The sequence below is a fragment of the Emydura macquarii genome, unplaced genomic scaffold (assembly GCF_026122565.2).
Source record: "Emydura macquarii macquarii isolate MOO-44397 ecotype Brisbane River unplaced genomic scaffold, CSIRO-AGI_Emac_v2 contig_2531, whole genome shotgun sequence".
NCBI lineage: Eukaryota > Metazoa > Chordata > Testudines > Chelidae > Emydura > Emydura macquarii.
Window position 1 is genome coordinate 5,554,829 of NW_027132668.1, and position 22,469 is coordinate 5,577,297.

The 22,469-nt window shown below is 41.1% G+C and overlaps 1 protein-coding gene across 3 annotated transcripts in view; it reads left to right on the forward strand.

The window, feature by feature from the left end:
• Positions 1–22,469, forward strand: part of LOC137163417 (E3 SUMO-protein ligase RanBP2-like) — a 73,789-nt gene that overhangs the window by 21,200 nt on the left and 30,120 nt on the right. For all 3 annotated transcript variants that reach the window (XM_067563623.1, XM_067563624.1, XM_067563626.1), the window contains exons 11-19: positions 16–191; positions 1,413–1,536; positions 1,948–2,109; positions 8,777–8,914; positions 8,992–9,138; positions 10,036–10,218; positions 10,310–10,393; positions 21,785–21,923; positions 22,132–22,229. In XM_067563623.1, the coding sequence (XP_067419724.1) occupies positions 16–191; positions 1,413–1,536; positions 1,948–2,109; positions 8,777–8,914; positions 8,992–9,138; positions 10,036–10,218; positions 10,310–10,393; positions 21,785–21,923; positions 22,132–22,229 (1,251 nt within the window). The remainder of the gene's footprint in view (positions 1–15; positions 192–1,412; positions 1,537–1,947; positions 2,110–8,776; positions 8,915–8,991; positions 9,139–10,035; positions 10,219–10,309; positions 10,394–21,784; positions 21,924–22,131; positions 22,230–22,469) is intronic.

Here is a 22,469-nt window from a genome sequence, read left to right on the forward strand (position 1 = left end):
ATTTTATGAAAACAGGTATTTCTACTTGGAGTGATATTTACTAGCCACTTACAATTACAAGAAACATTTAACACTCACTACAGTTCACATCAGCCTCAATTTTTACCATTACCAGTGAGCAAACAGCTCTGTAGTGAAAGGCAGAGATCCTGGTGGGATGCTGTTTATAACCTTATTCACAAAAAATCAGTGTAAGTGGTTTTTTTTTTTACATTTTACTAAATCTTTGTCACTTCTAACATAAGAATCTTAGCACTCTTAATCAGTTGACTGTCAGTCCTGTAGCATGTACTTCATTGTTTCAATACCTTTGATCTTCAGACACTCGATGAATTTTTATGGTAAGAATTTCTGGGTGAGGTGTTTTTAGTTTTTATGATATTTCTACACTGCAAGTGAAAGTCGTAGCATGGGTAGGCTATCTTTAAACTAACAAGTAAAGGTAACAATAGTCATGAAAATGTGGTGTGTCAGGCTAGCAACACAAGTACATACGTAAATACCCCATGTGCTTGTACTTAGGCAGTTAGCCCCAATACAAGTCCATGCCACCACCTCCTCACTACAGTTGTTATCCATGATTAAAGCTAATACAGTATACCTACCTGGGCTACAATCACACCTGTAGTTGCAATGACAACATAGCCTTAGAAATGGATTGGTGTATGTAAAGGGATTCACTCAATGTAGTAGCATCTCCTTGTGGCAAGGCATCGCATAGCAGCTGTTTCCCTGTATGATGCCCCCATGGTTGCATCAGTGGCTTTCTTCCACAACTTGGCCCTTCAACCAGGTTACACCTTAGTTCACCCCTTCCAGTGTAAGAGTCCAACCCAGCTGTAGTCCAGTGACCTTATAGCAGGTCTTTGGGCTCTGTAGTCCTTACTCCCCTTATCTCAGGAGGTTTCATTCCACCTTCCTTGGTAGGGGAACCTAGTCACATCCTCTTCTCTGGGTTCCAGTTTATGGACCTGGCAGCCAAGGTCTACTCCCTCAGACTCCTTGCTGCCTCCCTGGACTACTTCCTACTTCTATTCCCCAGACTGTGCCTGCAGACTCTCTCTCCCTGCACACTGTTTCTCCTGCAAACTTACTGGCTTTATAATCACCACCCAGTTCCTCCCCACTAAGCCTTCATTATCAATTATCCCTGGCTTTCTTGCAGGTGTTGCCAGGTATGGTCAATGGCCCCGAAGACCCACATAAATCCCTTCAGGGCTTGTGTGGAGCGCACATCATTATCTGTGTATTTCTACAGATATATGCCAAATGGGAGGCAAAAAGGGAACTAAAACTGATAATCTGCATGATATTTCTGAATTTCTCTGCATTTATTGTAATGGATTGACCAGCAAAAGTCTCCCATAAAACAGATCAGGCTAACGGGGCAATGTGTCTTCATTACTTTTCAGACCAGAAACAGCAGCAAAATTAAGGCTTTTAGTCCAGCATGAAATAAACACTCTGAGAGCACTGGGGAAACATGGCCTTCAACCTGCCCTAATTGTTCACTGGGCAAAACGCCTTCATAAAACAGTAAGTTGGCAAATAGCATTTTTACCTTTATTATAACTTAAATACATTAAAGCTGTACCATCTTTCTATAACTTGCATGTTTCTGTTCTAAGTGTTGTAGAATATTTTATCATTAACATAGCACAATTTAGCAACTAGTAGAAATAAACTGAAAATGTAGTAAATGTTCACTTGATCATGTTATGCCAAATGAAATAACTTTCTGTATTTCTCATTTGGTACCCTTTAAAATCACTTTTTTTCCCCTAGCTGTGTGTTACATTATGTAGACTTCTGCAGAGACTACATGGTGCATAAGTAGAATATCAGAGTTTTTGAAAGACTGTAGTAAAGCAAGTTAACAATTTGAATGTCTAATAATAGTTAGAAATTCCTTAAAATAAATACTCTTCTGTTTTGTTTCCTTCACAGGGCAGTAGTCTAAACTCTTTCTATGACCAAAGGGAATACATTGGACGAAGTGTTTATTATTGGAAAAAAGTTTTGCCTCTGCTGGAAATCATCAAAAAAAAGAAAAGTGTTCCTGAACCTATTGATCCTTTGTTCAAACACTTCCATAGTGCAGATATTCAGGTACAAACACAACTAGCTGGATTAGATTGAAGGGATGGAAGCAACCTAAGAACTACTGTATTGTAGATCTGTGTAAATAACGGGGGGTTTGGTTCCCTGGCAGTTCTCAAAAATCTTGTTTTGATTTTGTGTATTTGTTTTTTTTATATAAAGGCAAATGAAATTTTGGGCTAGAGTCACAAAACCCCAGTGGAGGTCGTGGTGGTGGCCCCATTTATCCAGTAGCCTAATGGTTAGGGTACTCATCTGGGATGTGGGAGACCCAGATTTGAATAACCTATATCCCCCCCACCACCACCCCACACACAGAGCGTGCCCTTACCACCAGGCTATAAAGTCATTCCCACAGTCCTGGCTTAATATTGATTTTATACGAAGTAGAACAGCTTCAACAACAATCTCCCACATCCTCGGTAAGTGCTCTAACTACTGAGCTGTTGCGTAAAGGGGGCTTGTGAATCTAGCTCAACATTTACAAAACTATATATGCAGTGTAGTTGTATTCATGTTGGTCCCAGGCATTAGAGAAACCAGGTGGATGAGGCAATACCTTTTATTGGACCAAGTTCTATTGGTGTGAGAGACAAGCTTTTCAAGCTTACACAGAGCTCTTCTTCAAGACCTGTGTAAGCTTGAAAGCATGTCTGTCTCACCAACAGAACTTGGTCCAATAAAAGATATTAACTCACCCACTTCCAAAACTGTTTTTTGGCTGAGACAATTGACCGAAAGAGACACAAATTCACAAAATGTTTGCCAACCTGAATCTGCATTTTTCAGCTAAAAAAAATTTTTGGCTGAAAAAACTTGACCCAGCTTTACTCTAGTGCCTCAAATAAGTGCAGAGTTCTGATTTCTGGTTGGGTTTTGCATGTTTCAGTGACTTGGTTACTGCCCTAATTTCTCAACAGCTTCAATAATCTTGCTAGAAATTGTTTCTAAAACATGGTTTAAGCTTGATCTTCTAGTATCAAGCTGTTGCTCATTTGTCTTGCCTACAAAAACTATTAGAATAGTACCTTTCTTTCCTTTTGAAAACTTAGATTTTATGCTTGGTCCTCTCTTTTGATAAGTGAAATGATTTGATCAGACACGTTGCACAGGGCATAATCTGTTATCTTTTAGTGGCTTTTGTTTTTGTTTGGACTCTAATTCAATCAGTTTTTCTGCTGAGGAGCCCCCAGTTTATAGCAGTCTATTAGTCTTCCATAGCCTTTGTAAAAAGAAATTATCACATCACTGTTCTTATGACACCTCCAGGCCTGAGGAAACAACAGTAGATAAATGTACCTTAAGGATTTATGCTGCTGCCCATCACTGTAGTATGAGTGTTGAATCCTCACTGTTTGTTTATGATTTCTCATTGCTCTAGTTTTTGTGCCATATAACTGCATTAGTAGGCTTTTTCCTTCTTTCTTTCCTTATTTTCTTGCCTTCCATTTTTGTACTATATTGTGCTGGATGACATAAGACGGTTGCTTGAATTTCTGGCATTCAGAGTTCAACCAACTCTTTGCAAGGAATAGTCTTGATTCTCCCCTCTCTTGAGCACGTAAGTAACCTCGTGGGAGCCTAGTTGCATCAGTTACAAGTGTCAGCAGTTCAACATGTGGGCCAAACTCTGCTAGCGGAATTCAGTTGAGGTGTGAAGTCAGTTTGCCAGAGGTTGAGTTATTGCCTTAAAACAGCTTAGGGCATTGACTCTTACAGTTGGGTGTAGAAATGCCATGGTGATGGCCGTGATATGAGAACCTGAATAGAATCTAGGTGTGGGAAGAAAACCTGTTTTTGATTCAGTTTAAGATGTGCTCAACATCAGTGCATTGGTCAGCAGTGATTCTGGGATAAAAGCTTATTTTTAAATAAAAACTGTCTTCTTGAAAGTCAGGGATTACTTAAATATTTTATGATGGATGAGTCTGTTTGGGGCACATAAAGTATATAAGGGTTTACCCAAGTGGAGATTGGGGAAGACCTCTGAGGGGTTTTTTCTGCTAAAGAAAGATAGGAAGAATAGTAATAGGCCAACATGATCTCATCGGGAGCTCTTTCGTGACCTGAAAATCAACAAAGAATCCTACAAAAAGTGGAAACATTTACAAATTGTTAAGGATGAGCACAAATGAATAGCACAAGCATGTAGGGACAATCAGAAAGGCCAAGGCACAAGTCAGTTACACTTAGCAAGGGACATAAGGCAATAAGAGGTTCTATAAATGAATTAGGAGCAAGGGAAAGATGAAGGAAAGTGTAGGTCTGCCACTTAGCTGTCACAGAGCTAATAAGACATAACATCAAGAGGGCTGATGTGTTTAATGCCTACTTTGCTTCAATCTTCACCAAAAAGGTTAATTTGTAACCAGATAATTTGACTCAGTTAATATTAACAAGGGGGAAGGAACACATTCCAGAATAGGAAAATAACATCTTAAAGAATATTTAGGTTAGTTAGATATATTCAGGTCAGTAGGGCCTGATGCAATTCATCCTAGGGTATTTAAGGAACTAGCTGAAGCAATCTTGGAATATGTAGTAATTATCTTGGAGAACTCATGGAGGATGGGTGAGGTCCCAGAGGACTGAAGAAAGGCAAACCTAGTGTACCTATCTTTAAAAAGGAGAATAAAGAGGACCTGGGGAATTATAGACCAATCATCCTAACTTCAGTACCTGGACAGATTCTGTGATAATAGGTTCAAAACAAAAAAGGCTGGGGTATGTGTAGTCTTAAAGGGGAAAAAAAGACTGGGCGGAGGAGCAGATGGGAACATAAGCCTTCACATATGTTAAGGACTGTTAAAGATGACGGTGATCAGTTGTTCTCCATGTCCACTGAAGATAGGACAGGTATTAGTGAATTTAATCTGCAGCAAGGAAGATTAAGGTTAGATATTGGAAAAAAGCTGCAATAGTTACAAAACGGCAATAGGCTTCCAAGGGGGAGTGTAGTGGTTTTTAAGAATAGGTTAGACAAACACCTGTCAGGGATGGTCTAGATTTGCTTGGCCCTGTCTCAGCACAGGGAGCAGGTCTAGCTGACCTCTCAAGGTCCTTTCCAGCACTACTTTTCTATGGCTTAGTTACCAATGCTGATATTAAACATAAAATTCAGTTCTACCAGGATAGTTTGAGATAAAGTTGAGTAGAAAATGAATTGTTCAGACTTTTATAAACACTATTTTGGTTTTGTCTGAGCTTTTTCTGGAAAAACTAGTAAAGTTAAAAGGACTAATATAGTGAAGATGTTTGTATTTGCATATTAAACTGCTGAAGGCTTTTGTGTGATGATTTAGTTGTTTAGAATCTTATGCAGTACTGTTCAGAGCCATTGGGTAAGTGTTTGGATATTGAAGTAACAAATGATGATACAGAATGTGATTACGTCATGTATGGAATCCACGGAATTAAGAGAGTACACTTTTGGAGAAAGGGTTTTGACTGAGTAAGATTGAAAGTGTTTTGTGTGAATGTGCATTTTCATAGACATTCCAAAAGAAGAGCAGATGAGAATGGAGGGCTGACACACAGGGCTGGTCTACACTACTGCTTAAGTCAATCTAACTTGCATCATTCAGGGGTGTGAAAAAGTCTCCTCCCCCCTCTCCCCATCCAAGTGACACAAGTAACAGCAACCTAAGCACTCTCCATACCGACACTGTTGGTGTGAGATAATCTCTTGCTGACATAGCTTCCACCTCTTACGGAGGTGGAATAATTATGCCAACGGGAGAGTGCTCTCCCATTGGCATACAATGTCTTCACCAGATGCGCTATAGCAGCACAGTTGTATTGATAAACCTGCCCAAAGATGCCAACCCAATATGGTCTGTACAAACTGGTTGTTTTTCATGACTTACTGCTTATAGAACTTCATATTCATAATTCAGTTAGGTGACATTTTAACACGTCTGCTCATTTTTCTAGAAGGATATATTTTCCAAACTGGCCAGACAACTGGTCTGTGCTTGATCTCAGTATAACGGCACACTCAGGTCTGCGTAGTATAGCAAAAATTGCTTTACCCTTTTTGTTAGAACAAGATATTTGCCATTTTATTTGAATTTTTTTCAAAACGTGTAGCTTATGTAGTCATATAACTTAATAAAAACAACGAGAGTTCTGTGGCACTTTAAAGACTAACAAATTTAATATTTGCAGACATAAGCTTTCGAGAGACTTCAGCTCTCTTCTTCAGATGCAGTAATACAGAAAATAGGTAACACAGAGGCATCTTCTAGATATCCAGGTGCATTGAGAACAATGGGGGAGGTGGAGTCCGGTCATCATTAGGTCTTAAGGTCATTAGGTCTTAAGTTATGGACTCCACCTCCCCCATTGTTCTCAATGCACCTGGATATCTAGAAGATGCCTCTGTGTTACCTATTTTCTGTATTACTGCATCTGAAGAAGAGAGCTGAAGTCTCTCGAAAGCTTATGTCTGCAAATATTAAATTTGTTAGTCTTTAAAGTGCCACAGAACTCTCGTTGTTTTCGCTGTATACAGACTTAACACGGTTACCCCTCTGGAACTATATAACTTAATGCTCTTCATGCACAGAACTCAGAGTTTTACAAGGTAGATAAACAGCATTAGCCCTATTTTATAGATAAGGAAACTGAAGCACACAGTCTAGTCCCTTAGGGAGCTAATAATCAAGCTGGAAGTCTCCTGGCTACTACCCTAGTTGCTTTTTAACTCAGTATCTCTTTTGGATCGCAGTGCTTCCGCAGAATCTGAAATGCTGTAATGATTGAGTTCAGTCAGTTGAAGAAACAATACTGCACCAAGCTTAAGTATACTGTGCTGTGTGCCATGTTAGCCACATAATAGTGAAAGTCAAAAATTGAGAAATATTAGGTGGTGGCTGACCAACAGTGTCCACATCTGATAATATGAAGGTATCTGAAATCTGATAGAAGGGGAGTGCTGTCAAGCTGTTTAAGCCTGAAGCTTAGGCTTACTTTTAAAGGGACACCAACTTGAAATCTAGTCTCTTTCAGAGTTAGATTGTTTCAGGCACTATTTGTCCCTTAGTCCCCTTGTCATTAGTCAGTTTTCTATTTATATAAAAAAAAATTACACACAAACTGTTTAAAGAACTTTATTAATGATGCAAAGTTGAAAATTCAGAAGCTAAGAAATGCTGGAGATGGTATAGGCATCTCAGGTTGGGCATATAATGTTAGTGGATTCTTGACTTGAATTTCTCTCATTTTCCCCATCTGTAAAATAGGGATAATGCCATCTCAAGACTTGGGTGTTGTGAAAATAAATTCTTTAATATTTGTGAAGCACTCTCATACTATGGTGGGTGTGGAAAAGCCCATGAAGAAATAATTCCATATTGAATGCAGAGTTTGAGTAGTGTCTAGTTAAATAAGTCTGAGGCAAAAAACTATATGTAATATCTACTCATTCATTGTGCACTGTTCATTCTAAGTACAGAACAAGGCTGAGGTTGTGTGGAAAAAATTATCATGTAAATAAAGACAGTATCATAATACATGTGCTCAAGGGGGGTGAATTAAGGTTTCAAAGGCATTTTCTAAATTGAATGTCTGAATTTGCAACCTTAATGAACTTTTTAATATAGCTTTGTATATGTAATTTCCTACCATTTTAAAAAGGCAAACTGCAAGGAATGTTCTGCTTGGCTCCTGCAGCACTGGGCCTCAGGTTGCTCAGAACAGGTGGAATTGTCAAGAAATGTGGCATTGAAGTTGCAGCAAGTCTCCATTGAGCATGTGCAAACTACTGTTTTTTAATGGCTTGCACTTTGGCCAGATATGGGCAGTTTTTCACTGGTATCTTAAAAAAGCACATCTCTAACACACAGGTAACCCTGCCACATTTCAAGTCTCTGCTCAAAAGCATGGCGGCATTAGAGTTGTTCGATGAAAAAGTTGTAAGGAATCCTTTATTATGGGCATAACAATGTATGTTTCCTAATCTTGTTCTTAGAAATGGCTGAACCATTTTTGTTTGTTTTTTTTTCCGAAAAAAAAAATTCAGCCTGAAGCAGACAACAGCATGTAAAATTTAAGTCTCAACAATTAGTTTGGCAAAGTTTATAAGCACTTGAAAACAGGGTTTTATGGTTGCCTGACATTTCCCATAATTATAGGCCATGCTACCTGCGCCAGCTATAACTTTTATCCCCAAACTCATACAGAGGAAACAAATTGAATAGACTCTCACTACTGTCAGCTGCACAAAGTAAACAAGCCAAAGAATTTTTCTTTCATTTGCAGTAATCTTAAATGTTTAACAGTCAAATAGAAACCTTAAAAGTTCAGATACTTTTAAAGTTGATAGCATCTTTTTCAAAGTGAATACACAAGGGGGACAATTCCATTGGATTTTTATTCTTAGCTTTTTTCAGGCTAGTTTCATGTAACGCAAACATTTTTTGTTCTTGTATTCCCTGTGCAGCGATAAACATGTTTAGAAATATTATTGTGACTATTAAATTGCTCTCAAAAATACAAAAAGGACACATTGGCATCTGATTTATTTATTTTTTTAAAAGTGGGGAAATAAGCTTCAAGTAGAAATGCTTGTTTTCAAGCACTTTTAAACGCATGCTCTTGAATATATTTTGTATCAAGCAATTGACTAGAGGATGTAAGCTTTACTTTTAGTGTTTGACAAAACTTCTCTTTGTAGGTTTCTCAGGTTGCAGAATATGAAGAGGAGGCATATATAGCATTTGCTATGTTGGATGCAGTTGATGGGAAAACTGAGGATGCTTTGCTAGCACTTGAAGCCATTAAAAACGTTGTTTCATATTGGAATCTTGCACTAGTAGGTGTAACTCTTATTTTATTTTATCTTTTATGTTTGTAATACTGCATGCTACAAATCACTACTTTGTTGGATAGATTTTCCAGAGAAAGGCTGAAGAGACTGAGAGTGATGCCCTCTCACTGCAAGAACAAGAAGAGTGCAAAAGTTACCTGCAAAAGAGCAGAGACTATTTATTAAAGATCATTGATGAAAGTTTTGCAGACCCCTCAGTAATTGAGAAGGTATGTAATTGGTTTGCTTTGTAAGTTATTGATGGAATCCCTTGTGTCAGCAGGAAATCTCATGTTTTAAATTATCCTTTTGAAATTTAATAGAACATCAAAACACTACTGATGAAAGTGTTACTTTATACACTGAATTCAATATTTAAGAACAAACTATGCATTCAAAGGACTCTGCCTAGTTTGTTCCTAAAGGTAGAGAGTGTTTTTGTCCATTGACAACAGTTTTTTCTATTCTGAAATATTTTGTTACACACTTTTTAAAAAGCATATTTAAAAAAATTATGAAATTGATGCTGTAGTCAAGATTCTGAAATTGAACTAAAATAAAAGGAAGTTTTATTTTTGGACAAACATTAGCCCAGGGTTAGAGTGGAGATTATATATTTCACTGCATTTAACTCTATACCTTTGACTTAATCCTAATCAATCACTTGTTTCCAAATACTAAAGTGGAGCGGATTACTACTTCTGCTTAGATCAGTCTCCTTTCTACTGAAGTTCATGCAGAATTAAATCATTTAATATTTTTGCCCTATGGATAGTGATGATGTACATGCAGAGTGGGTACTGAGTTTTGGAAGAGAAGTCATAATACATCATGTAAACAATGGTAGTTGTCAGTGGCAAAAGTAGTGTGGGAAACTGCCAAGAAAGATTAATATATTAATAACCAGAAAGTTCAGGTTTTGCATTAATAAAAATATTGTTTGGAATCTATTTGTTCATACTGAAGAATAGTCATCTTGATTATGTGGTATTTTTACATTAAATCCTATTTGCTTAGTCCTTTATACTCCAATTGCACTTGAATTCAAAATGAGACTATATCCCTAAACCTAAAGAATATTTGAGTGCATAAATCATATCTCTTTGTGCGCTGCAATTCTCTCCTAGTTACCAGTGTCAATAGAAACTGTTAAGGAGATGCTGGATACAGTAATTCAAGAGCTTGGGGATTATGATGAAGAAGGAAGCCCTGTCTTCAAGAGTGGCCTATCCAGAACTGCAGATTCAGAAATTAAACACTCCACTCCATCACCAACAAAATTTTCTTTATCACCAAGTAAAAGCTACAAGGTATATCAAATAAAAATACATTTCAAAAGAAAGGTTGTGTGTTTTAATTAATGTGACAAGATTCAATTGTTCATTGTTATTGTTCTTTCAGTTCTCTCCCAAAACTCCCCCTCGTTGGGCAGAAGATCAGAAATCTTTACTTCAGATGATCTGTCAGCAAATAGAAGCCATTAAGGTAAATAAATCCTAATTGAGTTAATGTTTCAATTAATGTGTAGTGAAGAGTACTTCTAACACTGTATTGTACTAAAGTTAAAACTAGATTACAAAAAATTTAAATTTGTTAAAATTTAAATTAAATTTCCAGTGTGGTGAGTAATTCCATTGATATAACTGGAAAAAAGTGGTTAAATCGCTTTATAATTTGAAGAGTATGAGGGCAAGTGTCATTGTATAGAAATTTAGTTTGTTCAGAATCTATAAAATTAGTGCTTAAGCAGATACGGGCATTCTTTTATGGGACCATACCCTGAACATGTGAATCCTGTTGACTAAGAACACTCGTGTAGTTTCTGTAACACGACTTTTCTTCTCACGCCTCTCAACCCAAAAATTACAAGAAAAACATGGTTTATGTTGGATGGCTATAGAGGCAGGACAGAAGCACTGTGTAAGGAGTTAGGCCTGGTCTACTCTTACCTGGAAATTCGTCGGCAGTCGACGGGAGTTATGCAAGCTACACAGGATAGCTTGCATAACTCCCGTCGACTGCTGTAGTTCCGTTCTGCGTGGTGTCTTCACTGCACTGCGCTGACAGGAACTGTTGACACAGTGCTACTCCACTTGAGGAGGTGGTTTTACTAGGTCAACTTCCTGATCGATTGAACGGGTCTTCACTGACGGCTCAGTCAATCCAGAAAGATCGATCTGATGGCGGCGACTTTGCCACCATCAGTGTAGACGTACCTTTAGTTTCAAATGTACTTAACATTGACTGGAATAGTTAGTACTGACATCTAAAAATGAGTTTAATTTGTTCCAGCTATTCTTGCTCTTGAGCAGTAATGTTCTGGAAATCCAAAAGTTAAACAATACATTCATTTCTATTGTCTAAAATATAGTTAATGTTGATTTAAATTCTCACTGATCTTTCTCCGTATTTTAATAACTTTCCCAACAACCACTGCTGCTGGCCTGATGGAAATTTATTTTTATTCATTCCTTAATTTCTGTGTTAGCCTTGCAAAATTATACTTGTCACTCAAGCAATTGTTTGAATGTGTAAAATATTTAGTTTTCATTATTATCATAAGGAGGTTTTTGGGTCTAGGTTGGTAAACTTTCATTCTCCCTTTGCAAGGCTGCTACATATTTTTTTAAGGTCTGCATCTTAGAGCAGAATCTATTGGTAATGAGTTGGAAAGAACTAGAATTTTTCGTGAGTAAACCACCATCTTTGATTATGTATCCATGTGGATCTCACTCGAGTCTGGGTACACATGCACACTACCAGTCTTTTGAATAGTAGTGTCCATTGGGCTGCGCCATGCGTGTCCTTATGGCTCCCACCAAAGGTAGGCAGTTGCTGCAACCATCCTGTTACCTCTTACTGCCCATGTCAGTGAGACAAAACTAGTTGGGTTCACCTGCTACCGCTTAGTGGAATCTACTTGTACTATGTTAGGGTTAATCCCCCTCAAAATATTACCCGGTAATTTATTTTTATTCAGGTTGTATCAAAACAACTCCCTCTCCTGCCCATTAATTTCTCCTTTGGTGCACAGCATCTCTGTGCACAGCAAAATGATGGATTGAAAGCCCTCGAGTTTTAAACTGTCATCCTGTGACGGTTTAATTCCACTCACTGATGGCCACAACCAGTCTGTTTTTGCCTCAGAGTCTTATGTCAGATTGCTGCTCTGTCAGTAGTTCTCAAGAACAACAAGGAAGTCCAAGGATGCTCATCAGGATCTCTATCTCCTCAAACCATCTGTGGGGAGCAAGGATAGATTTTAAAGACTGGTCCATCCCCTGCTAAGTGTCAGCAAGGGCCACTGCCATCCACTATGCAGCATGCATGGTCAGTACCAGCAAATAATCCTTCAAACAAAAATCTGGTATCAGACCACTGTGGTACCAACTACCACCTCTGCAAAGACTGATGATACCTCCTCACCCTAACAGGAGTCATGGCTCCCAGCATTGGTCCCTTCTTTCCCATAAGGAGAGACTAATATTTCACTTTTCAGGGAACAAAACATTACCCCAAAACAGAGGCAAGTGATGCTAGCTCGTTCTGAGAAAGCACCAAAGAAGCACAGCCCACGTTTTGTATAGATGACTGAAAATAACAGTAACCATCAGACACTGGCAAAGACATTGATGCCAGCATCAACATCAGAACCATCAATGGAAGCCCTGACACAACCTGCTGATTCTGTGTTGGAGTAGTTAACCATGTCCCTTGCACATATTTCTGACCTCTTGATACCAGTGTTGCTTTGAGGGTTGGCTCTGCCTCTCAAGGTCTGTTTTTCATCACTGGGACACACCTGTTCTCCATCCAGTAGGGAACTGCCTTCTCTCTCTCACAGGCCAGAAGTGCTCTACAGACCAGAGACTCAGTTTAGAGCTCCAGTGTATCAACATCAAACATAGCAGTGGCCTGTTCAACTCTATCAGACCTGGCCTTACCTCATGTAATGCTCCACCTTGGTGCTATGGGGCATGCTGGGGACAACATTCAAGAACTGATCTTCCTCCTATCATTTAAGGAAGTGTAGGGAGTCTGGAACCCCGTCTGCATCTATTGCCAGACAATCATCATTCTTCCCCCACCCCTTCTCTGCAGAGAGGGAAGAACAAGAGCAGCTGGCAGAGGAGGAACAGGCACTAGAGCCTCTGGAGCAATACCTTTATTCTCCCAGGGACTAGTCTTCGTCCTCCCCTGGCAGGGCAGTCTGTTCAGCTCCTCTACCAGCTGCTGATGACTTCCGAGCATTTTAGAAACAACTTTCCCGCATTACTCAGACTCTTGAGTTAGAAACATCAGTGATAGAAGAAAGGCCCATAAGCTCTTTGATATTTTGCACTCATCTGCTTCTGCTAGGATAACTCTGCCAGTCAATGAGGACATCTTGGATCCAGCCAAGACACTGTGGCTGACATCAGTTATGCTGTCTTTTGTGGCTAAGAGATCAGAAAAGAAATATTGGCCTCCCTTTGGGGTATTCCAGCAGGTTTTTTTTTAATGCACATCCAACACCAGATTCTTTCATGGTTTCTGTGGTCCACAAGAAGACCAAGCAAATTAAGCATCTCAGAGACAAAGACCCTAAAAAACTAGACTTGTTTGGAAGAAAGAGCTATTTATCAATATCACTGAAGCTAGGAATTGCTAATTACCAGGCCTTATTTGCAAAGCATACCTGTTGGTTGGGATAGGTTATCACCCTTCATAGCTAAATGTCCACAAGACATCAGAGAAGAGTTGAAAAGCATCATTGCTAAAGGTCAACTAGTAGCTAAGACATTACAACAGGCCACTGTGGGTGCACCAGACACAGTGGCTGAAGCCATGGCTATTGCTGTGACCATATGCAGAGCTTCATGGCTGCAAGCCTCTGGCATGCTGAGACAATTACAATGTATTTGAAGGCACAGAATTATTTTGCATAAGTAGGGACAACTCACTGTGTGCTCTCAAAGGTCCTAGGGCCATAACTTGTTTTCTGGGCACCTATACATCACCCTGAAATTGTAAGCACTTTATGTAAAGGACAATCCAGGCAGACACTTGTTCGAAAATCTTCTTTGACTGTTAATCATCTGCACTTGGTTCCAAACAAAAGGTTTGATGGTAGGTTCGAGAGCTCCCAATCTGACCACTCAGAAGCCTTTCTTAAGACCTGCCTTTTGGATACTGGCTTGCTTCCATCAGGTGTGGACTGTGAAAACAGAGGAAAGAGTTCTGAAGGTTTATTCCCTAGGGCTATTCCATCCAATTTCAGTCCCCCTTCCCTATCTCTCTTCAAGGATCCTTCTCATGCAAATCAGCCAAAGGAAGAGGTGGTTTATTGACTTTGCTAAAAGCCATGGTGCAATGTTTCCTAAGCTGTGCGCTGTAGCTCTTTTGGAGAGCCACAAAGGGTTCATGGGGGAGCCACAAGTGTTTGGGGGAAAAAATCAATGCCTGTTTTTAGTTTTTCTAATTCAGAGTATTAATCTAGACTTAAAAAAAGCACCTGTGCTTTATCTCTGGATCTGTCTTAGGCTGCTCTTACTGCTGGGGCTGAAGCCTTTCTATGCCCTCTGCTCTTGCAAGGGGCTTTCTGCAGAGAGACTTCCTGCTGAGGTAAGCATTCAGCAGAAAGAGTCTTGGCTGAAAGCACCCAGCTATAGTGGAGGGCAAAAAGAGGCTCCCTGTGCTGGCAGCAGCAGCACCAGCAAAGAGGGGAAAGGGACCTGAGGGAGAGACAGGTGCCTCTTATCTTCATAATGGAACAATGTTTACCATATGTTAAGCCTACATATAGCAAACGTTTGGCTGAAGAAGATGGTGATTTTAATAAAGTTAATCATAAAAGGAGGAAAGTAGATATGATATATGATGATAGTGCTAGGATTTTCAGTTTTGATACTAGTGTGGAAAGTCCATAGCATGTAATTTGGTTTCAAGTATTTGTAGATGGAAGCTTGAAGCCAGGGAAACCAAACACCCAGAATTCATAAACAAGAGCAATGATTTCTTTTTCCTTCAGAAACAAGACTTAGGCCTGGTCTACACTTATCTTAACATTAAGTGGCAGTCAACGGGAGTTAGGCAAGCTACACAGAGTAGCTTGTGTAACTCTCATTGAGTTCGTAACGCCTCTTCTGCGTGGCGTCTTTGCTGCGCCACTTGAGGGGGTGGTTTAAACACGTCGACTTCCAGATCGTTTGAGCGGGTCTTCACTGACCACTCAATCAATCCGGATGGATCAATCTGATGGTGGCGAATTTGCTGCCGTCAGTGAAGATGTACCCTTAGAGTGGCAGGAAAGTCACTTCTAAATAAGCAACTGTTCCTCAAAAAGCCTTAGAAGTATCTTTTATTGTACCCATGCAAATTGTAAACAAGCGCACATCATTGGTGAGCCCGTATATTGAAAATATTCAACTTTATTCTGCATCTGAAATTCTGGCCTCTTGGTTCCATGAAAATCCACCTTTGAAGCACTGTCTGCATGCCATCCATCCATGTAGTCATATTCAGTTTTTTCTGACCCCATGGTATCCAGATTTCTAAAGGATTACTTCATAGCTACCCACCCATTAGATAACCCACTCCAACATGGGATTTTACCATTGTCCTTACAAACCTCATGGATCTCTTCTTTGAGCCTTTTTCTGAATGCACTACCTTTCACTCAAGATAGCTTTTTTTAAAATCACTATTACATCAGTCAGAGGGGCCAGCAAACTGCATGCTGATTCTTCTTACAAAACATTCCACCGGGTTAAGGTGGTATGGAGACTCTATACAAATTTATTTCCTATGTTGTGTTAGAGTTTGGTTTGAATCAGTCTGTCAATTAGCCTGTTTTTCTTACCAAAACACCTTTCTTCCTCCTCCTCCTCCTCCTGGAGAAAAGCTCCATAGCTTGCACTTTTAAAAAGCCTTTGTTATGTTATTTTAATAAGGCAAAACCATTCAGATTATCATCTCTGGTGCTTCTAAGGGTCCCAGAGATTGTCACATGATTATGTAGTGTATATAATAAACCTCTTCCTCCAAATATTGAAGTGCATTTCACTGGACTAGAGCGCGGGGTCTAATTCCTTGCACACTTCTGAAACTTTCCCAAATAATTCCCTTACTTTCATTAAACATTGTCCTTGACCTGGCTGAAAGAACTGATGCCAGATATGGTAGGGCAGTGTTAGTCATTGTTTGGTTAGTAACAGGATTCCTTAATCCCGGTTTCCAGATGCTCATTGCTGCTTTATCAAACATGTAAAGTGGGATCCATGTGGACACATACTCTGAGAACAGCTATTTACCTTTTAGTAACAGTGGTTCTTTGAGATGTTGTCATCTGTGTGGATCCTATGACCTGCCCTCCATCCCTGCTGTTTGAGCCCTTCTTATCTGGGATTCTGAATCAGTGGGGAACTGAGGGATGGCTCCAGCAGCTGTGCTCTTTATGCCTTCGACTGGGGGCATGAAGACATGCACAGCACAGGCATAGCCCAAATGGACACTGTTATTCAAAAGATTCTGATCTCGTGTGGATAGAGTGCATGTGTATCTAGAGTGAGATCCATACAAAAGATGACGGTAACTGTGGTTCTTCAAGATAAGGCAAATAACCGTTCTTTTGCAATATTAGTAAATTTTCTCTGCTAGAGAGCAAATTGTTGGCTTCCTCTTTTTGCATCACTTCAAGATTACTACTTTGTGCTGATTTTTTTTATATAATTAAAAATATTTCAGTGTACCTGAGCATCTGCTACCAATATATGCTAAAAAAATCAAGGGTAAGGGCTGCTATCCAAGTAAAAATTCATTTTTTGGCTCCCCTTTTAGACTTTAGACTAAAAATTTGTCTACAGCTGCTTTTCCTCCAGAATTGTTCTTTTTAGCTTCTAATATATGTCTTTTTTCCTGTTAATAGATTTAGATATTTATGTAATGTTGAATATGGCACTTTGGATGTGTTCAGTTAATTTTTTGCTAGTACTTGACTAATTTTTTTATAATTGGTTTTGTGTATTGGCTCAGTAGTAGAGTACTTATATTAATCCATACTAAGAGAGTTCTTCTATGTAAAGTGCTGTATATGTAAACAAAAACTGCCTTAGTAACCTCTTCTTCAAGTGCTTGCTCATGTCCATAAAATGTAGGTGTGTGCTCGCCGCGAGCACTGCCACCAGAAAGCTTTTTCCTTCAAGGGTATCCATTGGGTCTGCTCTGGTGCCCCTTGGAGTCAAGCCCTCATAGTACCAGTATATAGGGCTCTGCTAGGCCCCTCCCTCCCCCCCTCAGTTCTTTCTCACTGCCTGTAATGATCGTTGGAACTTCTGCTCATCGTTGTGTTCATGCAAGTACTTCTTTTAAAAGACTTTTTCCTTGCTACAGTGGTTAGAATTTAGTTTTAGTTTAGTAGTTAATACCCTGTTTAGTGGGGTTATCCCTTCCCTGCCACCGGGGCATGCCTTGGTCCTCAGGGTTCAAGCTGTGTGAAGAATGCAATGAGTCCATACCTATTAGTGACCACCATTCTAGCTGCCTTAAGTGCTTGGGGAAGTCCCACCTGTGGGAGCACTTCAACCTTGGTGAGAAGCACTCTAGCTTCTCAGAGAGAAGCAGTAGCTTGGCCTCTCCAACAGCAAGAAAGGACGCCTCTTCCACATCCCAGGACTCTCTGCACTATTAGGTATCTCTGGTGCAGAAGAGGTCTACATCACAACGGGACTTTCAGCACTGCTCTCAGTCGCCACTGCTGAGAGAGACTGACCAGGGGCGCTCCCAACCCTGAAGTCTGCTGACCACAGGGAAGCCAGCATTGTGTGACCTATACCAGGCCACCCAGACACACCAGCTGCCAGCTTGGTACCGTTGACTCCATGCCTGGGAAGGGATCCGTTGAGTCCGTTACTGTTGGACTCTCCACCCAGGGACAGACATTGCAACACAGCGCTGGCACTAACATCTATGTCAGAGGCATTTAAAGCAGCTGCTGTCACTCCCAGTACTGCCATCCCAGAGCAGGTGAGAACTGCCACTGGAGGCAAGAGTTACCATGGCACTCAGACCACTGGTGCTGTCAAAAGGAAAGCCGGCCATTATGGTGCAACACCAGTCTCTTCCCTTCTGGCTCCGCTTTCTGGCATTGGTCAGTACTGCTCCACCATGGTCACCGAAAAGTGACTCCTCACAGTCAAATGATATAACTGGGATAATACACCCTCAGTCCAATTCTTCCCTGTCCCTATTCAGGGACCCTTCTCATGAGCAACAGGGTCCAGGAGGTGCAAATGCTCCTGCAAGTGGGAGCACTAGAGGAGGTCCCTCTGGAGCTAAGGGGCAGGGGGTTCTACTCCCGTTATTTCCTAATCCAAATTCATGAAGAAGCTGAAGTTCCAGGTGGCCTCCTTGACCTCCATTATCCCTTCTTTGGATCCAGGGTTACTGGTATGCCACCCTTGAGTTAAAGGATGCTTATTTTCACATCAGTCTTCCAGGGTTACAGACAATTCCTCCAATTCATTGTGAACCAGGTACACTACCAGTTTACCATGCTCCCATTTGGCCTGTCACCAGCCCCTCGGGTATTCACGAAGTGTATGGCAATTGTTGCAGCTTTCCTTAGGAGACAATGGGTTCAGATCTACCTTTAGCTTGATGACTGGCTGATCAGAGGTTGGACCAGGGCTCAAGTGGAGGCAAATGTAAAGTTAATGCTGTCAGCCTTCCAGAAGTTAGGCCTTTTCATAAACATGCAGAAATTGACACTCTTCCCTGTCCAAAGGATAGAATTCATAGGGGCAATCCTCGACTCAGTCAAAGCAAGAGCCTTCCTTCCAGAAGCCTAGTTCCAGGCCCTGAGCTCAATCCTGGAAAGCCTCAGATACCACTAGGGATGTAAAAATTAGTTTAATTAAAAATCCATTTAAACATTCTAAAAATAGAACGGTAAAATGCGTGGGGGGTAAGCTGTGCTGGGCTTAGCTCCTCACTGCCAAGTGAGAGCTGCTTAGCTGCGACCCGGTCCTCCCCCACCCGGCTGCACTTGTAGAGCTCTAGCTGGGCAGCTCTCACTTGTGGGGATCTGAGCCAAGCCAAGCCCAGCTGCGGCTACTCCTCCTCCTCCCTCCCCCCCCAGGCACTGGGCTCCATGCCTCCTCATCGCTCATGGGGAGCCGAGCCCAGCTGCTGTTCCCCCCCCCCCCCCCATTTTAAATGGTAATCAGCTGTTTAAAACATTTAAACAGTTGATTACCATTTAAATGGTAAAGCTTTTGCATCCCTAATACCAACCCATTACCACAGCAAGAAACTTCTGGGGCATATAGCCTCATGCATTTGCGTAATGAAACATGCGAGATTGTGACTCAGACCTCTTCAACCCTGGCTAGAGTCAGTGTACCAAACAGGCTGGGATTGCTTGGACATGGTTGTCACACTTCCCCCTTTGGTGATCATCACCCTCCTTTGGTGGCTGGATCCAAAGACAGTATATGCAGGTGTCTAAATCTCAAAACCACATCCATCAATGTCTTTAGTCACCGACGTGTCTGCTTTGGGTTGGGGGGCTCATCTAGGGGTGGTCCTCAGAACCCAGAGCCTCTGCTCTCAAGAAGAGCTTTTGCTACACATCAACGTGAGGGAACTCAGAGTGGTGCGCCTTCCCTGCCAAACATTCCAATCCCACCTGGAAGGCAAATGCATATCCGTGCTTACAGACAACATGACAGCGATGGTCTATATAAACAGACAGGGTGGAGCATGCTCCTCTCACCTATGTCAGGAAGCTTTCCGCCTGTGGGAATTCTACATATCCCACTAAATCTACCTTGAAGCCGCAGATCTCCTGAGGCCACAGAATGAGCTAGCGGATTGCCTCAGCAAATCCTTCTCCAATCACAAATGGTCTGTCTGCCCAGACATTGTAAAGGACATTTTCCAGAGGTGGGGAACTCCTCAGCTAGACCTGTTTGCAAAGAGACACGACAGAAAGTGTCTACAGTTCTGTTCCTTCCTAAATCACAGCCCAGGCTCGCTCATAGATTCATTTTTCCTCCCTTGGAAAGACATCTCTTCTGTGCATTCTCCCCTATTCCTGTTATACACACAATCCTGCTGAAGGTCAGAGAAGAAGGAACAAACCTGATCCTGATAGCCCCAGCCTGGCCATGTCATCACTGGTTCACCACTCTTCTGGACCTCTCGGTGGAAATACCAATCAACCTACTTCCATTTTCAGATCTCATCTCCCAAGATCACGGATGCTTACATCACCTGAATCTCGAGTTCCTTCATCTCATGGCCTAGAATCCCCATGGCTGACCTCCTTGGAGCTAGCCTGCTCCAGTACAGTTCAAGAAGTCCTTTTAGGGAGAAGAAAGCTGTCTACTAGAGCTACATACCTGGCAAAGTGGAAAAGGTTCTCGATCTGGTCAGCGCAGAGAGGTGTCTCGCTCATGTGATCATCAGTGCCATGTATTCTGGACTACTTGCTACACCTGAAGCAGCAAGGGCTATCGGTGTCATCAATTAGAGTCCACCTGGCAGCCATTTCATCCACCTGGGTGAATGGCCAATCTGTTTTTACAATCCCGATCTGTAGTCATTTTTTCAAAGAGCTGGACAGACTAAGGTGAGACAACCTATCCTGTCCTGGGATCTCAACCTGATATTGTCAAGGCTCATGAGTCCCCCATTCGAGCCCTTGGCAACATGTTCTCTACTCTATTTGTCCTGGAATGTGGCTTTCCTGGTGGCCATTACCTTGGCCAGAAGGGTCTCTGAGATTAGGGCCCTTACTTCAGAACCTGTATACACAATCTTCAAGGATAAGGTCAACTGTGCCCTCATTTAGCCTTCCTCCCAAAGGTGGTATCATAATTCCATAATAACCAGGACATATCTCTCCCAGTCTTCTATCCGAAGCCACATGCCGATAAACAGAAACAGAGGTTTCATTCGCTAGATGTGTGATGGGTGTTTGTCTTCTGCATAGAAGGAACTAAATTGTTTTGAAAATCTGTTCAACTTTTTGTGGTGGCTGAAGACAAGATTAATGGTCTTCCAGTCTCAGCCTAGAGAATTCAATCGTGGATCATTCTTGTATCTGCATGTGCTATGACCAGGAGAAGGGCCGTGCCCTGGCCCTGATGGCACATTCCACAAGGGCACAAGCATCTTTAGTACATTCGTGGCACAGGTTCCCATCCAGGACATCTGTAGAGCAGCAACGTGGTCTTCAGTCCACATGTTTGCAACTGTTTGTCATCACTCAGCAGGCAAGAGGGGATGCTGGATTTGGCATAGCAGTGCTACAGTCTGCTTATCAATTAACTATGAACCCTCCTCCTGCATCTGCTTAGGAGTCACCTACATTGGAATGGACATAAGCAAGAGCTTGAAGAAAAAATGGTTGTTAACCTTCTGTAACAGTTGTTCATGTGTTGCTCATGTCCATTCCAAAAAATCCCCAGCTGCTGCTCTGTCAGAGTTAGCCAGCAAGAAGGAACTGAGGGGGTGGCAAGGCCCTATATACCGATGCTAAGGGCATGTCTCCAGGGGGCACCAGAGCCCACTTGACGGATGTCACTGAGGAAAAAAATCTTTCCACTGGCGGTGCTTGGGGCGTGCACACACCTACATTGGAATGGACGTGAGCAACACATCTTGAAGAACAACAGTTACAAAAAGCTATTAACCATTTTTCCTTCAAAACTGGGGCTTGGGTGGCAAGGGTAGCTAGATAAAAATTAGTGTTTTGTTAAATGCCAAAGTACAACTGAGAATTTTTAAGACTTTGTATAGACAATATTTACCTCAAAGTAGATGTTTTTGAATATGCAGCTACACCTGTCTTTAATATTAATGTAACACGATATAAATGCTCTCTCCTGTTAGAATGAAATGCATGAAATGAAACTTAATAATTCCAACTCAAACTTGTCATCTCATCGATGGCCTGCTGAAGGCTATGGCACAGATACAATGTCAGATGGCTATCAGGGAACACAAAACTTTCATGGAGCTCCACTAACAGGTAAATTGCTGTTGATGGTTTAATCAGTTACTGGATCTTGTTTTCAGAAGACCTTGGTCAACTTTTAAAATTGCTGTAAATTAGGCATGTAAGATTTAAACACTGCAAATGAGTTTAAAAATGTATTTCTGTTGAAAAGCATTCATTACCATTTGAAAAAGGTTCTCTTTTGGGTAGAGCAAAATTAAACTCCTGTGTATTCTTTTAGTTGCTACCACTGGCCCATCAGTCTACTACAGCCAGTCACCTGCATATAACTCTCAGTATCTTCTCAGAACAGCTGCTACCAATGTAACACCAACAAAGGTAAGGACAGATCTGTTAATTTACTGCTTTTAACTTTTTCTGGAGTATAGTCTTCAGCAATTTTCAGCTTATGTGAAATTGATTTTTTCCAGTGAAGACTTCTACAGATAACTGTGTGATATTCAGACTTATGCTCAGTTCCCAAATGTGGATGATTTATTTTGTGAGTCCTCTCAAATTCTGGTGGTGTGGAAGGGGGAGGAATCACCAAAAGAGCAGCCTCTTACATTCATATCTGAA